The 16,790-nt window shown below is 40.4% G+C and overlaps 1 protein-coding gene across 10 annotated transcripts in view; it reads left to right on the top strand.

The window, feature by feature from the left end:
• The window catches only part of Acsm3 (acyl-CoA synthetase medium chain family member 3), a 30,645-nt gene that overhangs the window by 10,042 nt on the left and 3,813 nt on the right, over positions 1-16,790 (top strand). For all 10 annotated transcript variants that reach the window (XM_052760881.1, XM_052760884.1, XM_052760883.1 and 7 more), the window contains 10 exons: positions 324-534; positions 6,122-6,329; positions 6,951-7,094; positions 7,255-7,411; positions 7,638-7,717; positions 9,178-9,301; positions 10,371-10,451; positions 12,291-12,392; positions 13,430-13,557; positions 13,658-13,757. In XM_052760881.1, the coding sequence (XP_052616841.1) occupies positions 324-534; positions 6,122-6,329; positions 6,951-7,094; positions 7,255-7,411; positions 7,638-7,717; positions 9,178-9,301; positions 10,371-10,451; positions 12,291-12,392; positions 13,430-13,557; positions 13,658-13,757 (1,335 nt within the window). The remainder of the gene's footprint in view (positions 1-323; positions 535-6,121; positions 6,330-6,950; positions 7,095-7,254; positions 7,412-7,637; positions 7,718-9,177; positions 9,302-10,370; positions 10,452-12,290; positions 12,393-13,429; positions 13,558-13,657; positions 13,758-16,790) is intronic.

Raw genomic sequence — 16,790 nt, 5'->3', positions numbered from 1 at the left:
AGAGGAGTAAAAAGTGATTTCAAGAGTCAAAATGGAAAGAAACAAAGTATAGCTACATCCCTGGGGGGATGACGGGATGTAAAAATTCTAACTTTTGAGAAAAAAAAATAATCATGATAAATGAGAAAGGACTAGTCCCAAAAAAACCTGACATGGCTTCCAGCATGTAGAAATAAGAACCTTTGAGTGATTTGTACTTACTCCATGTACATCCTAATAAATAATTTGTGAGTTTCTGAAGAGAATATGTTTCATTAAGTCAGCTGAAATATAATTTAACTGTATAGCAGCCTCTAAATCCATGATTGCTGTGCTTTCCTCAGGCTGGAAAGAGACTTTCCAACCCAGCCTTCTGGTGGATAGATGGAAATGGAGGAGAAGTGAGGTGGAGTTTTGAAGAACTTGGATCTTTATCCAGGAAACTTGCCAACATACTCACAGAAGCCTGTTCCTTGCAAAGGGGAGACAGAGTAATGGTGCTTCTGCCCAAGATCCCAGAGTGGTGGCTTGCAAATGTGGCCTGTCTGCGAACAGGTTGGTGATATTCACACTCCTGATCCCATATCCACACATTTAAGTAACCATGAGACATTTATCTGGGTACAGTTCGCTGTTTGGCAGCATTTCATAACTCTGCTCCAAGGGTCATACATAGGTGCATCTTAGAAGGCTACAGCCATTTCCTCAACATTCCTTTAATCTCTCCACCATTAGACTTCATGACCCTATTGTGGTTAATGTTTTTTGTTAACATTTGTGGTCATTCCCATCTCCTGACTTTTCTGCATACTGTTTGCTATGCTTGGAATATCTTTCCCTCAAAACTAAGTCCATAGTCAACTCTTATTTCACTTTCAAGTGTCAGGTGTCAAGATTTTTGGTTTTGGTTTTTGTTTGTTTTTAAAGATGTAATTACTTAATGTGTATGAGTGATTTCCCTGCATGTGTGTCTGTGTGTTATGTGCATGCCTGGTGCCTTCAGAGGTCAGAAGAGGATGTCATCAGATCCCTGGATGATGTGAACCACCATATGGGTGCTGGGAATAGAACCTGGGTCTTCTGCAAGAGCAGCCAGTGCTCCTAACCTCTGGGCCATCTCTCTAGCTCTCTCACTTTTCAGTTTAATGTTATCTTCTCAGACAACCGTACCCTGATGTCTCAACCTGGATGGTATCTTCTTTAGGCATCTGTTATAGTTACTGTTCTATTGCTGGAAGAGACACTATGACCAAGGCAATTTATGAAAGAAAAGCATTTAATTGGTGGCTTGCTTACAGCTCTAGAGGCTAGTCCATTTCCATTATGGTGGGAAACAGGCATGGTGCTGGAGCAGTAGCTGGGAGCTGACATCTGATCCACAGCAGGAAGCAGAGAGAAGAGGCAAGACTGGGCCTGGCATGTTTGAAACCTCAGATCACACTCCCACTGAAATACTGCCTGCAACAAGGCCACACTCCTCTAACAAGGCCACACCTCCTGATCCTTCCTGGATAGTCCACCAACTGGGAAGCAAATATTCATTGGTCTATGGGGGCCATTCTCATTCAAACCACCACAGCACCCTAGAGTAATATATATGACTATTTAAACTTTTGGGGCATAGTATTTGTCTACATGTAACCTGCAGTTCCCATGGGTTAGGTATGCCCCTAAAAGGCCATTAACATAGCATATCTAGAACCTTCAGTGATTAGCATATAGTAAATGTTCAGTAAAATATTTGTTGAATTAATGTTCTGATTGTGGTAATATATCACTATATCAAGTGGCCACTCTTTTATTAGAGGATAGCTAGTATATTCACTTCATATACACATATGAATTATACATTGGAAAAGCAGAGCCTATTTTCAAACAGTATTTTACAAAATGAGTGCACTCATGAACACTGCTTAAGCTCAATTTCTTAGTAGAGCACTGTTTAACTGGCAGGATCAGGTATACATTCATACTAAGACAATAAAGGAAGGCAATTGAATGGCTGCTGGAGAATCTTAGCGAGGGAAAACAGTACAGAAGGAGCAAGGGGGTTTTGTAGGCAGACTCTAGCCAGGAGCCTCTTCCTCTGTTTGTCCTGTAGCCTCTGCACCTCTTGTCTGTCTGCATCTTTCCTGTGCTGCCTCTTCACTCCTCTTGGCTAACATTCCTCTCCAATTGGGCTGTGTGCAGCTTTGATTGCTATTCAGATGCTTCAGGCTCCGGATCCTGTGTGACCCATCTGGTAATCCACTCAGCATCTTAAGTGTTTAGGCAAAATCTGATTGGTACAACTTTAGGATAAGCCAGTTAGAATAGGTCAGAGGCAACTTTTCCTGATTCTAACGTGATTCCTGGGGCTCTCCATAGGAAGGAAGGTAAATTATCTTAGATGGATTTGAGGGAGAGAATGAATCATAAATCCAATAGTCTTAAGAATGTTAGTGTTAGTGGCACATAGTCATTTGTTTTCCTGGTCATTTTTCCCATAGAGGCTGGGGAAATGACCCAGGCCTGAAGAGTGCTTTGCTGCTTAGCTGTGAGGACCTGAGCTTTGGATCCCAGTACCTAGCTCAGGCATTTCACAAATACCTGGAACTCTAACTTCAAATGATGTAATGAATGCCCTCTTCTGGCCTCTGCAGGCATCTGAACATATATGTACGTATACTCATAAAGACACGGACACGTGCACATATGCACACATGCACACATGCACACATGCACATTAAAAGAAACCCTCAAAGCCAAGCATGGTGGTGTACATCGTTAATCCCAGCACTCAGGAGGCAGAGGTGGGTGGATCTCTGTGAGTTCAAGGCCGGCCTGGTCTACAAAGAGAGTTCCAGGACAGCCAAGGCTGTTATACGGAGAAATCATGTCTCAAAAAACCACACACACACACACACACACACACACACACACACACACACACACACACAGAGCTAGTTGTAAATGGATTTTTCTTTGGGCCGCCAACTCACAAATAATGACATGGAGACTTATTACTATTTATAAAAGGTCAGCCTAAGCTTAGACTTGTTTCTAACTGGCTTTTAAAACTTAAATTAACCCATATTTTTTAATTTATGTTCTTCCATGTGCTCGTTACATCATCTCCATTATGCCCATCCTGGTTATTCCACATCTTGTGCCTGGTGACTTTTCCTTTCTTCTTTCCAGAGCTCTCTGTCCTCAGAAGTCCCACCTAATCTCTTCCTGCCTAGCTAATGGCCATTCAGCTCTTTATTAAACCAATCATAGTGACACATCTTCACATAGTGTAAAGGAATATTCCACAACAGCTAGTTGAAAATTGAAGTCTTAACTCAATAGGACTTGTATATTGCTTAGGATTCTATACATAGATGATAACAAGATAAAGAAGGCAAAGATATGGTTAATACATCAGTCTGGATAAGGCCTGTGACTATGGGACAGAGAGAAGGACGGGGAGTAGGAAACTTCAACATATTGTTAAATTCCGTTTCTTACAAAGAGTGCCATATATTGCTTATTTGTTAGTTGGAAACAGAAGGTGTCCATATATTTTTTCTATTTTCACTTTCATATGTGGTATGCTTTGCAAATTTAGAGAAATGTAATCATAAGGCGACTTTAAAGGAATTTTTGCTTCCACTGTTTGTTTGTATGGGTTTTTGTGTGTGTGTGTGTGTGGTGTGCATTCGTGTATAGGTGCCATGTGCCATGTGGAAGTCACACAGCTTTCAAGAGTCTGTTCTTTCCTTCTACCATGGGATGTGGGGATTAAACTCAGGTTGGCATGCTTGAATGGCAAGCACTTTTACCCAATGAACCATCTCTCTGGCCCATAAGGAATTTTAAAGCATTTAAGAACTATTAGACAGCAGAGTAGTCCAATGAATTTTAATGTGCTTTCAGAACAAGGACAGTACTTGGCAATGAAGAAGAGCAATGCTCACCTACAGTTCTAAAAGTGTGACGTTGGCCCAGTGGCATAGGTATCCCCAGGAATTTGTCAGAAACAAATTTTGAACACCTTCTGAACGTAAAATTCTGGGATGCAGCCTAGAAATCCATGTTTTCACATAGATTTCAGGGATTCTGATTTACATATCACTTGGGAAGGGTAAAAAACATCCAGAGGTAAATGCCATCTACCATCTCTTGAAGATTGGGGGCTAAAAATGGTGTAGTCCAGAAGACAGCTGTATGACAAATACATAAGTAGGTCCGTAAGCAGATAGATGACAGATTCCTTTTTTAAGGATTTATATTTGTGTGTGTGTGTGTGTGCATGCATGTGCACAAGGGCTGGAGTTACACGAGCCCTGTGAGATGCCTGATGTGGGTGCTAGGAACTAACTCGGGTCCTCTGCAAGAGCAATGGGTGCTCTTTATCACTGAGCAATCTTTCCAGCTCAGGCGATAGATTCTTTTATTTTCAAATTAATTATTTTTTATTTTTAATTGGTTTTTTAATATATTGTATTAGTCAGGGTTCTCTAGAGAAACGTAACTGTTAGGATGGATACAAATGTTCATATATATTCATATACATGGGATTTACTAGAGTGGTTTACAGGTCTGACTAATGCAACAATAGCTGTCTCTCAATAGAAAGTCCAAGAATTCAGTAGTTGTTCAGCCCACAAGGCTGAGTGTCTCAGCTGGTCGTCAGTATACATCAAAATCCTGAAGAAGTAGGCTCTAATGCCAGTGAAGGAATGGACTTGCCAGCAAGAGTGAGGGCAAGCAGGAAAAAAGCGAGCTTTCTTCTTCCATGTCCTTTATATAGGCTGCCACCGCAAGGTGTGACCCAGATTAAGGGTGGATCTTCCCATCTCAAAAGATCCATATTTGGGGTGAGTCTTCCTATTTCAAATGATTTAATAAGAAAAAAAATCCCTCACAGGTGTACCCAGCCACTTGGGTTTTAGTTAATTCTGGATGTAGTCAAGTTGACAACCAAGAATAGTCATTACATACATTTTAATTAAAACGTAATTACATTACTTCTCCTCTTTCCTTTCCCCCCTCCAGCCCCTTCCATATCCCCTCCCTCCAATGCTTCCCACACCCCTCCCTGACTCTCAAACTGATGGCCTCTTTAGTGTTACATATATGTATAGATAGATGCACAACCGTATAATGCAGCCTGCTGAGTCCTTTGTTTTTGTCTGTGACTATACGGTTTCAGAGCTGACCACTTTGTATTGGATAACAATTTGGGTGTTCATTCCTGGGAGGGCTAATTCTCCCACTCCTAGCAGTCATTAGTTGCCTGTAGCTCTTTGTCTAGGGGTGGGAGTTGATGAGACTTCCCCCCTTCCAGATTAGCAAGTCTATTCAGGCAAAATATCCATTCATTCTTTAAAAAAAAAAGCTAAGAGTTCAGATGTATTAAATTTTATTCTAAACTCATTACATGCTTTAACTCATTTAATCCTGGAATAATCCTATAAGGGATGTACTTTTATAATCCCAATTTTACAGATGCAGAAACTGAGGCTTACAGAGGTGAAGGGCTTATTGGAGGATGAAGTTTAGGGGTGTCTGGCTCCTGGACACCTACACACTACACTTTACATTGTAATTGACTACAGGCAAGAGGAGGCCACAGAAAATATGCATACCTCAAGAAAACTAAAACAATCAGTGCATTGTAAGAGGCACTGGACTGGAGTGGTTACATGTACAGCTCTGGAGTCCAGCTGCAGATTTGGATTCCTGTAATTTCACTTGTTATTCATAAGCTATGAGACTTGCTATGAATAGCTGTTTACACTGGAGATGCTTGGGCAGGGATTGAATGAGTTAAATATACAAAATAGAATAATACCCAGCACTCGAGCCCAACAACCAATACTGAATATCATTTTTCAATTAAAATTCCTTCAATCTCAATGTTATGGGTGATCTTCAAACACAAGAAAATCACTCAACATTTAATGCTCTCTTGTTAGGGCAAAAAGGTCATAGACTTGGAGACCTCTTCAAAGGCAAAAATCAGAACAATGAAAGACAAATAGATATCTTCCCTAGTTAATTCACTAACTCATTCTGAGACACATAGAACGTGAATGTTCTAGCTACGGTATCCTAACTATTATAATAGAGGTTAACCTTGCTTTTAAACATTATTCCTTTTCTATTCCTTTAGGGACGGTTTTAATCCCAGGAACCACTCAGCTGACCCAGAAAGACATCCTCTACAGACTACAGTCTTCAAAAGCCAAGTGCATTATTACTGATGATGCTTTAGCCCCAGCAGTAGATACTGTGGCAGCTAAATGTGAAAATCTCAGCTCCAAACTAATTGTGTCTCAGCACTCCAGAGAAGGGTGGGGGAACCTCAAGGAGATGATGAAGTGAGTAGCTTCAATTTTAGACCAGTGCCCTACAAAGAAAGGCAATAATGAAAAAAGTATCCAATTCAGTAGATGTGAGGTAAATGCACATGAAAACAATAATTAACAAGAATAATCAGTGATCATCACAGAACTAACAGTGCCAAGCTTTAAAGTAAGAAGGAGTCTGGTTGACATTTTTAAAAAGCATTCCCTGAGATGGAGAATGGTGTACAAGAGGTTTATTAGGGAGTTCTCTTGTGAAACAAGGGAAGGGTGTAGGATTGAGCAGAGGAAGAAATTAATTTTCTATGTATTCCCTATGAAGCTCTCAGCTAACACACTGGGAATCCTGGCCTTGAATGGATTCTTAGGGATGTGAAAATCTACAGTAGGTGACCTTGCTCCTACACACCCACAGTGATCATCAGTTTGGGATGGGGGCTGTCCCCAGCAGACTTATGATTGTGAAGGCAGCCACTCACATCAGACAAGTAAGACGATAGAGACAGAGTTAGCTTTATCTCAGGACTGAATCCAAGTTATTGATTCATAAGCTGAAGAGGCCCAGGCACATGGGTTTTCAAATCCTCCTCAGAGGTTACAGTCAGGCATAGAAACACTGTAGATTGTCTTTTGCAGATATGCCAGTGACAACCATACCTGTGTGAACACGAAGCACAATGAGATGATGTCCATTTACTTCACCAGTGGGACAACTGGGCCTCCTAAGATGATCGGACACACCCACAGCAGTTTTGGTTTAGGATTATCTGTCAATGGAAGGTACTTACACAGAGTGATTTGTGGACTGGCCCTTTAAATTTGTTTTCCAACAAATTATACATTTTTGTAAATTTATACATTTAAATTTCTACATAGATTTATGTGCATGCAATTCCTATCAGTTTAACAAATTTATACAACAAGGCTATTTGTATTCCAGGTTCTGGCTGGATTTGACAGACTCGGACGTGATGTGGAATACTTCAGACACAGGCTGGGCAAAGTCTGCATGGAGTAGTGTTTTTTCTCCATGGAACCAAGGAGCATGTGTGTTTGTACACTATTTGCCCCGTTTTGAGTCAGCTTCCATCTTTCAAGTAAGGCAGACTAGAGGAGGTTTATGGTTAGAGATGTGTTAGCATTAGTGGTGTCACTGATGGGACGGGTAACTAAAGTAAATGCAGAGCTCTACATCTGCAGAATCTGCAAAGACAGGAAAAGATTGGAATACTTTAACATGAAAAGAAACAGTTTCACATTGTGCTGTGCCTCCAGCTGACTGAAATAGTTCAGTTGAGACACTCTGCTCTTTCTGAACTGCAGACCCTCTCTGAGTTCCCCATCACCGTCTTCTGTTCTGCGCCAACTGCCTATCGGATGCTCGTACAGAATGGTACAACCAGGTAAGACATGTTGGTAAACGGATGCTCAGTCAGGGGAAAGAGGAGGAAGGGAAGCTAGGAAATGAAACACTTGTCTGTCCAAACCACAGATCCGACTAGTCGGTATAGGATTTAACGGTTTTTTTTTCTTCTCTTCCTTCTTTGCTTTATTGCTGACATTTTAAAGATGGTTGCTGTGACCAAAGCAGGCTCCCATTAACATGGAGAGGAAAGGGAAGATTAGACCATGTCTAGAGCTCTAAATGCAGTGGTTATGATAAAAAAAGGGGGAGGGTATTTAATCTTTGGGGTGACAGCTATTACCTGAGCTGAGATAGTAGACAGGTTGCTTCTTTTTGCAAATTCTCCCAGAAAACAGAAATGAGAATGTATGCTGTAAATCTACTGTGATTCCATTTGAAATGCTTGGTTGTTGCTCTGAAAAGAAGACACTGTCACTGTGCTCACAGCTCAGCACTTCTGGTCTCCTGTGTTGATACAAAGCACAGCTCTTGCTCCAAAGAGAGTAAGACATAGTTTGTTCTGAGCCAAATACTACTGACTATGGGTCAGGGACATAGATTCTGATGACCTTGAATGACATGTTTCACTGTGGAAGCAATTACATGAACTTTCATAGTCACAGAACAAAAGGAAGACATGAATCAATGCCTTTGCCCAATACATTGGTGACGGCATCAGGTTGGCAGCCTACAGGGGAGCTGGAAGGGGACCTCTTCTGTAGGTTTCTGATGTTATAATAGTCTCAGTTTTAGAGTTTGTGTAAACCAGTGGTCCTCTAAGTTTAACAATATTTTAAAAATTTTACCTAATAAAATGAGGATAAGATTAGGTACACAGATTGGTAATAAATGATTATAGAGTGCCAAGAATAATTTTGGCCCTCTATCTCATCACAGTCATGAAGTGCTGCCCCTCAGCCTGTGAGATCTTCATAGAGAACTTCAGTTCACAATTGTGAGGTGCTTTTTAATTGATGATTTAAAATAACATTATAGAGCTGGGTGTAGTGGTACACTTAATCCCAGCACTTGGGAGGGAGAAGCCAAGTTCGAAGCCAGAATAGTGTACATAGCAAGTTCCAGGGTTACATGTCACAAGTGTGTGTGTGTGTGTGTGTGTGTGTGTGTGTGTGTGTGTGTGTGTGTGCATAAGTGTATGTTTGTGTGTGTAACTATGAGGGTACCTTCCCTAAAGATGCCATGGTATTTCTTTGCAACAAGTAATCCTCCCAGAGAGAAAGAGAGAGAGAGAGAGAGAGAGAGAGAGAGAGAGAGAGAGAGAGAGAGAGAGAGAGAGAGAGAGAATAAAAGAACCTGGCATTAGATCAATCTGTTTCTGGTATCAGGGTGCTACTTTATATTAGAGCAATCTGCTTATTTTGTATTAACAACAGTCCTAATTCCCATGTCTCACCATTTTTCCTTCTCAACCAAACTCACTCCATGTTGTTGGAGAAGCTATAAGTTCAAAAGTCTGAAGCACTGTGTGAGTGCTGGGGAACCGATCAACCCTGAAGTGATGGAACAATGGAGAAGGAAGACAGGCCTAGACATCTACGAAGGATATGGGCAGACAGAAACGGTACCTGCCCCGCTGAAGACAGGGCTGAATGGGATTAATCAGATAAATAAAAGCCAAAGTGTCTAATGTGTCCTTATGATTGCTGGAGGGATAAGAAAAGGTGTGGTTAGTAAACATTTTTTTTAAATAAAGAAAAGCTTGAGAAAAACTAATTGCAAAAAAAACCCAAAAACCTCAATCACATTTTTGAGAAAAATGATTAACTAGTCGGGGTGAGAATGTCACAATATTTTTAATGAGAAAAGTATTGGCCCTATGTGACAGAGAACCCTCTAAAGATTCAAAAATAGAAAGCTATGAGTGAGTTTCTGGTTCCCCAAGTATTGAGTCTGCTGGGAGAGTCCTTAGAAAGCAGATGCTAAAGCATTCCTGTGACCCTAGTACTCTAAAGGTAGAGGGAGGAAGATCAAGTTCAAGGTCATTCTCAGCTACATACTGAGTTCAAAACCAGCCTGGGATATGTGAACAAGCAAATACATAAAAGATAAGATAAAATAAAATGGACCCTTTAAAGAACTCATGCAGATAAAAACAATTATGGGGGAGTGTATCTTAGTGGTTGAGCACTTACCTAGCATATGAGAGACCTCAGTTCAATCCTCAGCACCACCAAAGAGCACTAGAGAGAACTAATAAAGTAAGAACAACCTGCTTATTTTGTAATAGAAAGGGTGATAAGACCAGCAGAGAAATAGAAAAGTTGACATTTCCATTGGGTGTGACTTATTTATAGTGTTTGAACTTCTAAACCCTGAGAATTATTACCTAGAAATGTTGAAATTCCAAAACTAAACAGCAATAAACATTGACAAATTATTTAAACACAACTAGCATATCATTCATTATATTAATCTAAGTACAAATGTTAATATAATCATATAATTTATTTTCTTACATCTTATTGTGCATAGTTGTAAGCTGTCAATATCTATATTCCATGAGAGCAGAGATTTTATGGGTTTAATGTTGACCCTGCTTCACAACTAAGTTCTGTTGAATAAATGCATGATAGATGAAGTAGTATTTTACATTACATATGGGGTTAACTTACTTTCTTCTCCTTAACCAGGTGCTAATCTGCGGAAATTTCAAAGGGATGAAAATTAAGCCTGGCTCAATGGGAAAGCCTTCTCCTGCTTTTGATGTGAAGGTTTGCATGTCCCCTTCCCAGAGAATGTTTCCTCACTACATCCACCCACACTCTTTTTGATGTGATAATTCCATGCTACTTCTATACCTTAAATTCTATACCAAAAGAGAACTGGGTGAGAAATGTTGGCTTAATACTGTCTTATTGTTGTTGCAAATACCTATATTGTACCATGAATTCTGGGCATTTAATTTCCAGAAATATCCTGAAGCTATACTAATAATAGGACCATTTGCAGGTGAGTATGTAGATAAATTAAAGAACTCACTCACGCAGCCAGAGCTCCAGATGGGAACACAATCTCAAGCAGTCTGGCTCCAGCATGCATACTCTTGGCCACAGTATGCAGTGAGGGAGGATTGGACCTTCTGAAAGTATCAACCAGGCCCAAAGTGGCACAAGTTCATAGAGATTGCAGCACACACTTCTCTGTCTGCCCATCTGTTTCCAAGCTTTCCTTAGCTACAGCCCTTATTACCATCTGATGCCTGGCTTTGGAAAGCATTTTATTTCCCCATCTGTATACTTTGCACAGAGATAAAGTTTTCTCAGGTCAACCCAGCTTCAAAGCTGGGTGTAGACAAAGGATTTGCAATAATATTCATATTTAAAAAAGGAAAAAAGCAACAGTGTCAAAAAGGCAAAAATGGATCAATTTCCAAAGGACAGGGCTCAGACTTATACTTGATTGAAGTTTAGTTGTAGGTAGGATCAATATTTCTCAAGTTCATCATGCAAATCACAAGGTTACTTGTTTGAAATATTCACTCTCATTTCTCTTCTCTGGAACATCTGACTTAATAGTGTGACACAGAACTCTGGAATCCATGCTTAACAAAGACATATTGCCAAATGATAAAAGCAGGTTGTAAAACTTCCTAAGCGATGTTCGAATGTTAAATGTTCTTATACTAAAAAACTCAGAACCAGATATCAAGTGAAAGCTGAAAGATCAGAGAAGCAGAACAAGCCACAGCCAACCTCACTGTGCCAACTCCTTAGCTGATCCTGTTTCCTTAGAATGAAAGCCTCTGAGTCCTCACCGGAAAGGGTCTCAGCTGAAATGATTTAGTTCCTGTTTTCTCATGCCTTATATACCTTTCTCCACTCTGCCATCACTTCCTGGGATTAAAGGTGTGTGTGCTTCCCAGTACTGGGATTAAAGGTGTGTGCCACCACTGCCTGGCTCTGTTTCCAGTGTGGCCTTGAACCCACAGAGATCCAGACGGATCTCTGCCTCCCAAGTGATAGGATTAAGGGTGTGTGTCACCACTGTCTGGCCTTTCTGTCTAATCTAGTGGTTGGCTCTGTCCTCTGATCCTCAGGCAAGCTTTATTAGGGTACACAATATATCACCATAAAGCAATGCCAGTTTTTTCTGTCTATAATTGTCCCAAAGGACATTACCAAAACATTACTAGGTGGTAGAAGTGAGGAAATGTTTTACTATCCTTTCACATTTTGCTTTTGCATTTTTTGTAATATTTTACACATTGATAACTTAGGTAAATAATATATTTAAGAATTCAATGTAGGGCCGGGCGGTGGTGGCGCACGCCTTTAATCCCAGCACTCGGGAGGCAGAGCCAGGCGGATCTCTGTGAGTTCGAGGCCAGCCTGGTCTCCAAAGAGAGTTCCAGGAAAGGCGCAAAGCTACACAGAGAAACCCTGTCTCGAAAAAAACCAAAAAAAAAAAAAAAAAAAAAAAAAAAAAAAGAATTCAATGTATACTTAAAATGTTTTTAAGTATATATTCCGGCCAAAATGATTCAAAGGTAAAATTTCAGATGTGGTATTAAATTAAAATTCCCTTAAATAAACTGTCCTGTTTTATTCTAGATTTTAGATGAAAATGGCACTATTCTTCCTCCTGGACAAGAAGGGGATATTGGTATTCAAGTTCTTCCTGATCGACCATTTGGCCTTTTTACTCATTATATAGTAAGAACTTTATTTTAAAAATCTGTTATCTATTTATTCTTCAAAAGTGTAATTTCAGCATTTGGGATACAGAAGCAAGAAGGCCACAAATTCAAAATCATCCTCAGTTACTACAAAGCAAGTTTGAGGCCAGTCTAGAATACATGAGACCTATACCAAAACCAAACAAAGTATTTGGGAACATTCTTATTTTTACAAAACAAGCCTAGGAACTTTGTCTTTCCTTGAGAGGTTCATTGCCCTAAATAATAAGCCCACATACAGGCAATTAAGAAAATAATGTTCTTGCCAAATAACATATTGGTGCCCTCTTCTTGGAAGGGAACCATAAAAGGGGCCTCTTATCTATGCTTTCTCAACCTTTGTAGATCCCTTTCAACTAGCAAACAGGACATACTTACTTTCCTGACATCTGATTAGCTCTCTATCCACTCCAGTGGAACTAGAGAAACAAGGAACGGGGCCATGGAATTAAGTAAATTAATTTCGCTAGAAGCTTTCTTATCTCTAATCATGGTATACAAATTAGAGCAAAGTTTATATCAATATACTAAGAGGTCCAGATCATTCATACCTGCCAGTGAACTTTATGGAAGGCAGCAATTTTTTGTTTTCTTCTTATGCCAGTTATGGAACTGGTCTCTTATATAAAACAAACCAATGCAAATACCACATCCCTCTGAATTAAGCATTGTGCTTTCTTTTAACCCTTCTCTTTTTTCCTGCCAGTGTTAGATGTTATTTAGAAAAAGGCTTAATTTTGCCTACTCTCCAGAGCTTCAGGCTGCTGCAACATTTATCTTATGATCTACATAAAACATTCTCCAGGAGTTGCACCAAGTCTTTGGAACTGTAATTTATTTCTTTTATGCTGGGTTAGATCCTTGCTGGCAATTCATTCCTACTTCACTCTGGCTCCTCTTCATTCTGAGGCTTCTCAAAGGAGCCAAGCTCTCTTTTTCTTTGAACATTTAAAAATGACAGAACAAAAGAGTCACATTCATAATAATATTAACAAAACACTATTTGTTTTGCAGGATAATCCTTCAAAAACAGCCTCAACTCTACGAGGGAATTTCTACCTCACTGGGGACAGAGGATATGTGGATAAAGATGGCTACTTCTGGTTTGTTGCAAGATCAGATGATGTTATACTATCCTCTGGGTAATTTATTTACCTTTCCATGTGTGCATGTCTGTTCATCAAGCATTCTGGTTTGAATCTATAACTCACCCTTATGAGTCCCTGTCATATGTTTCCCTAGCTACCGAATTGGACCATTTGAGGTAGAAAGTGCTCTACAAGAGCATCCTTCCATTGCAGAGTCAGCTGTTGTCAGCAGCCCAGATCCCATCAGAGGAGAGGTAAAAGAACTGATTCATCTCGACTTTCAATTGTGTTGATCATCCAAACATATACTTCGTTTATGTGTGTGGCTTTGTGTGTGCTATAAGCATATATGTGGGTGTGATTTTCCTGTGTAGGCACATGTGGATATTGAGATACCTGCCTCAGTCACTTCTTCACCCTAGTTTTTTGAGACAAGGTCTCTCCCTGAAACTGAAGCTCACTGTTTAGGCTGGGCTGGTTGGTGGGCCAGTAAGCCCCTGCCCACTACCAATCTCCTCCAAGCAGTGCTGGGGTGGCAGATCTGCACTGCCATGCATGGCTTTTTCCCACCTCATGAGGCTGGGGATGCAAATCCAAGTTCTTATGCTTAAGCAGCAGGCATTTTACTCACTGGACCATCTTCATGGTCCCTAAACACATACTTTTAAACAGTATTTCACTTAAAACGAATTACTTTACATATTAATGTTGTCATAAAACACAGGTGGCTCTCCTTCTGAGAATATTTTTCCTAAGAGGTCTTTGATGCCAGAGGATAACATGTTGTCTTCACAGATGACCAGTTTCACTCACAGGCTCTTAACTCTTCCCACACCTTGCTGTCATCTTCGGTTCTATCTACCTAGACAAGTGCTTATCTGGGACAAGATGGTTGTGGAGACTTTAGAACCAGGGTTGGCTTGGAAGGCACCAGGTATCCCAGAATACAATACAGCCAAGATCTGTAGATGGGTTACAGTTCCTCTATAGTTCTACAGTCTTGGTGGAGTGTTGACATTAGCCAGAGTGAGGGGAAAAGTTTGACCTTCTCAACACTGGTGGGCTGCAACACCTCCTGGCAGAGGATAAAAGTGGGTGCCTCAAGGCATCCATGCACAAAACAGCAATGTGATGCATGTCACAGGCAGCCTTTTGCTTTCTGTGGCTGGCTTGTTCTAGGAAAGGGTTAACTAGATCTTTGATTGGGTAGTAAGTTCCAGAAGAATTGATCCAAATCAGATAAAATGAAGACTTAGAGACACTATCCCGAATACTGCTTTTTGTTTGCCTATAACTCCTGTAGCTTACTGTGCACTGTCTGTTGCCCATTTTAAGAATTCCTAATACAGCTGAGCCAAACTACATTTGACAGTCTTCATCAATTTTTAGCTTATTCTCAAGGTGAATTATCTAAAAGCAAAAAAGATTTTAAATGATCATTTTCTTAACTGCTGCTATGTTGATATTTTCCCAGTTGAGTTTCATACTTTAAATTTTTAAGGGATTTCACAGGCTGCTTTGCTTTGAAAATACTGTTTTCAGGGAAGATGTAACTTAACAGTGAAGAGCTTGAGCAGCTTGTGCAGGGCCTGAGATTTGACTCCCAGTCTCCCTGCCCCCCAGGCTCCCCGTGGTTTATGTTTAACTACATTTTCCTTTTTAAAAACGACTTATTTGTATTGTATGTGCATTTGCCTGCATGTGTGTCTGTGGGAGGATGTCAGATCCCCTGGAACTGCAGTTACAGACAGTTGTGAGCTGCCACATGGGTGCAGGGAATTGAATCTGGGTCCTCTAGAAGAGCAGCCAATGCTCTTAACTACTGATCCATCTCTCCAGCCCCTAATTACACTTTCAAAAAATTTAAAATGTGTGAAGTGTATGCTTCCTATAAGCTATTTTATTTATCTACTTACCTGTTTAAGAATAGGTCATGTGATGTAGTTCAAGAAAGATCCTCCTGCCTCTGCTTCAAAAGTGTGGGGACTGGCCTTGCGTATGGTAGGCAAGTGCTCTACCACCTGGCACACCCCTGCTCCTGGTCCCTAACCTCAGGTATTGACAAAGAAGGCGCTTACGTTCACATTCTGACATGAGACTAACATATGTGTTAAAACAAATTTGTGTAAAATATGTACAATCATGTAATAATACAATTAGAAATAATGGATATTGTAGACAAATTTCTAAACAGTCTTATTAAATAAGAAACACAGAGCCAAATACAGGGGTATTAGCTGAAGAGATCAGAGAAATGGCGAATAGCCACGACTAGCCTTAGCTTACCACCACGCCATAGCTTTCCCAGATAGAGCTTCTTCCTGTCTAACCTACACTTTTATTGCCTTTCTGTTCTGCCTTCTCATTGGCTCTAAGCCCAGCCACATCACTTCCTCGTCACTGCCCGTCTATGCAGACCTCCAGGTCTCTATGGTTGGTACTGGGATTAAAGGTGTGTGTCACCATGCTTGGCTGTGTCCTTGACCACACAGAGACTCTGCCTGCCATGTAATCAGATTAAGGGCGTGTGCTACCACCACCTGACTTCTGTTTATGGCTTCGCTATGACCTCTGATCTCCAGGCAAACTTTATTTATTAACATACAAATAAAATCACATATCAGCACAAATAAAGTATCACCACAGGATATCAATGTCACAAGAGAAAGAGAAAGCTTGGGGGGGGTATTCTAAATTAAAGGATATTTTCAGAGTAGATTCAATAATCTACCCTCTATTCTTTTTTTTAAGATTTATTTATATATTTTATGCATATAAGTGTTCTATTTACATGTATGTTTGCATTACAGAAGAGGGCACCAAACAGAAGAGGGCATCAGATCCCATTATAGATGGCTGTGAGCCACCATGTGGGTGCTGGGAAATGAACTCAGGACCTCTGGAAGAGCAGCCAGTGCTCTTAACCACCGAGCCATCTCTCTAGCCCCTTCAGCAAAGACATGACAACAACAAAATGCTAGAAGTATAAGTGTGCACTACTATGCCTAGCAGGATAAATCTTCCTTAAAAAACATGATTTCCAATAGGGACAAAGGGATTAGATGAGCTCTGTTATTTCTAAAAATGATGTTTAATATTTTAAACACTATTTGTAAACCATGGGAACGTGGAAGGAAGGAGGAGCAGTGAAAGGAACATAGGCATGCATGCAGGCAAGGACACCTCAGAGGTTAAGAACACTTGCTATTCTTGCAAAGGACCTGGGTTCAGTTCCCAGCAACCACACAGGGCTCAGAACACTCAATAACTTCAATTCTACAGTATCC

This window comes from Peromyscus californicus, unplaced genomic scaffold, assembly GCF_007827085.1.
Source record: "Peromyscus californicus insignis strain IS unplaced genomic scaffold, ASM782708v3 Scaffold_4__1_contigs__length_199733344, whole genome shotgun sequence".
Lineage (NCBI taxonomy): Eukaryota > Metazoa > Chordata > Mammalia > Rodentia > Cricetidae > Peromyscus > Peromyscus californicus.
Note: the sequence above shows the minus strand (reverse complement) of the source record. Positions and strands in the feature narration are given on the sequence as shown.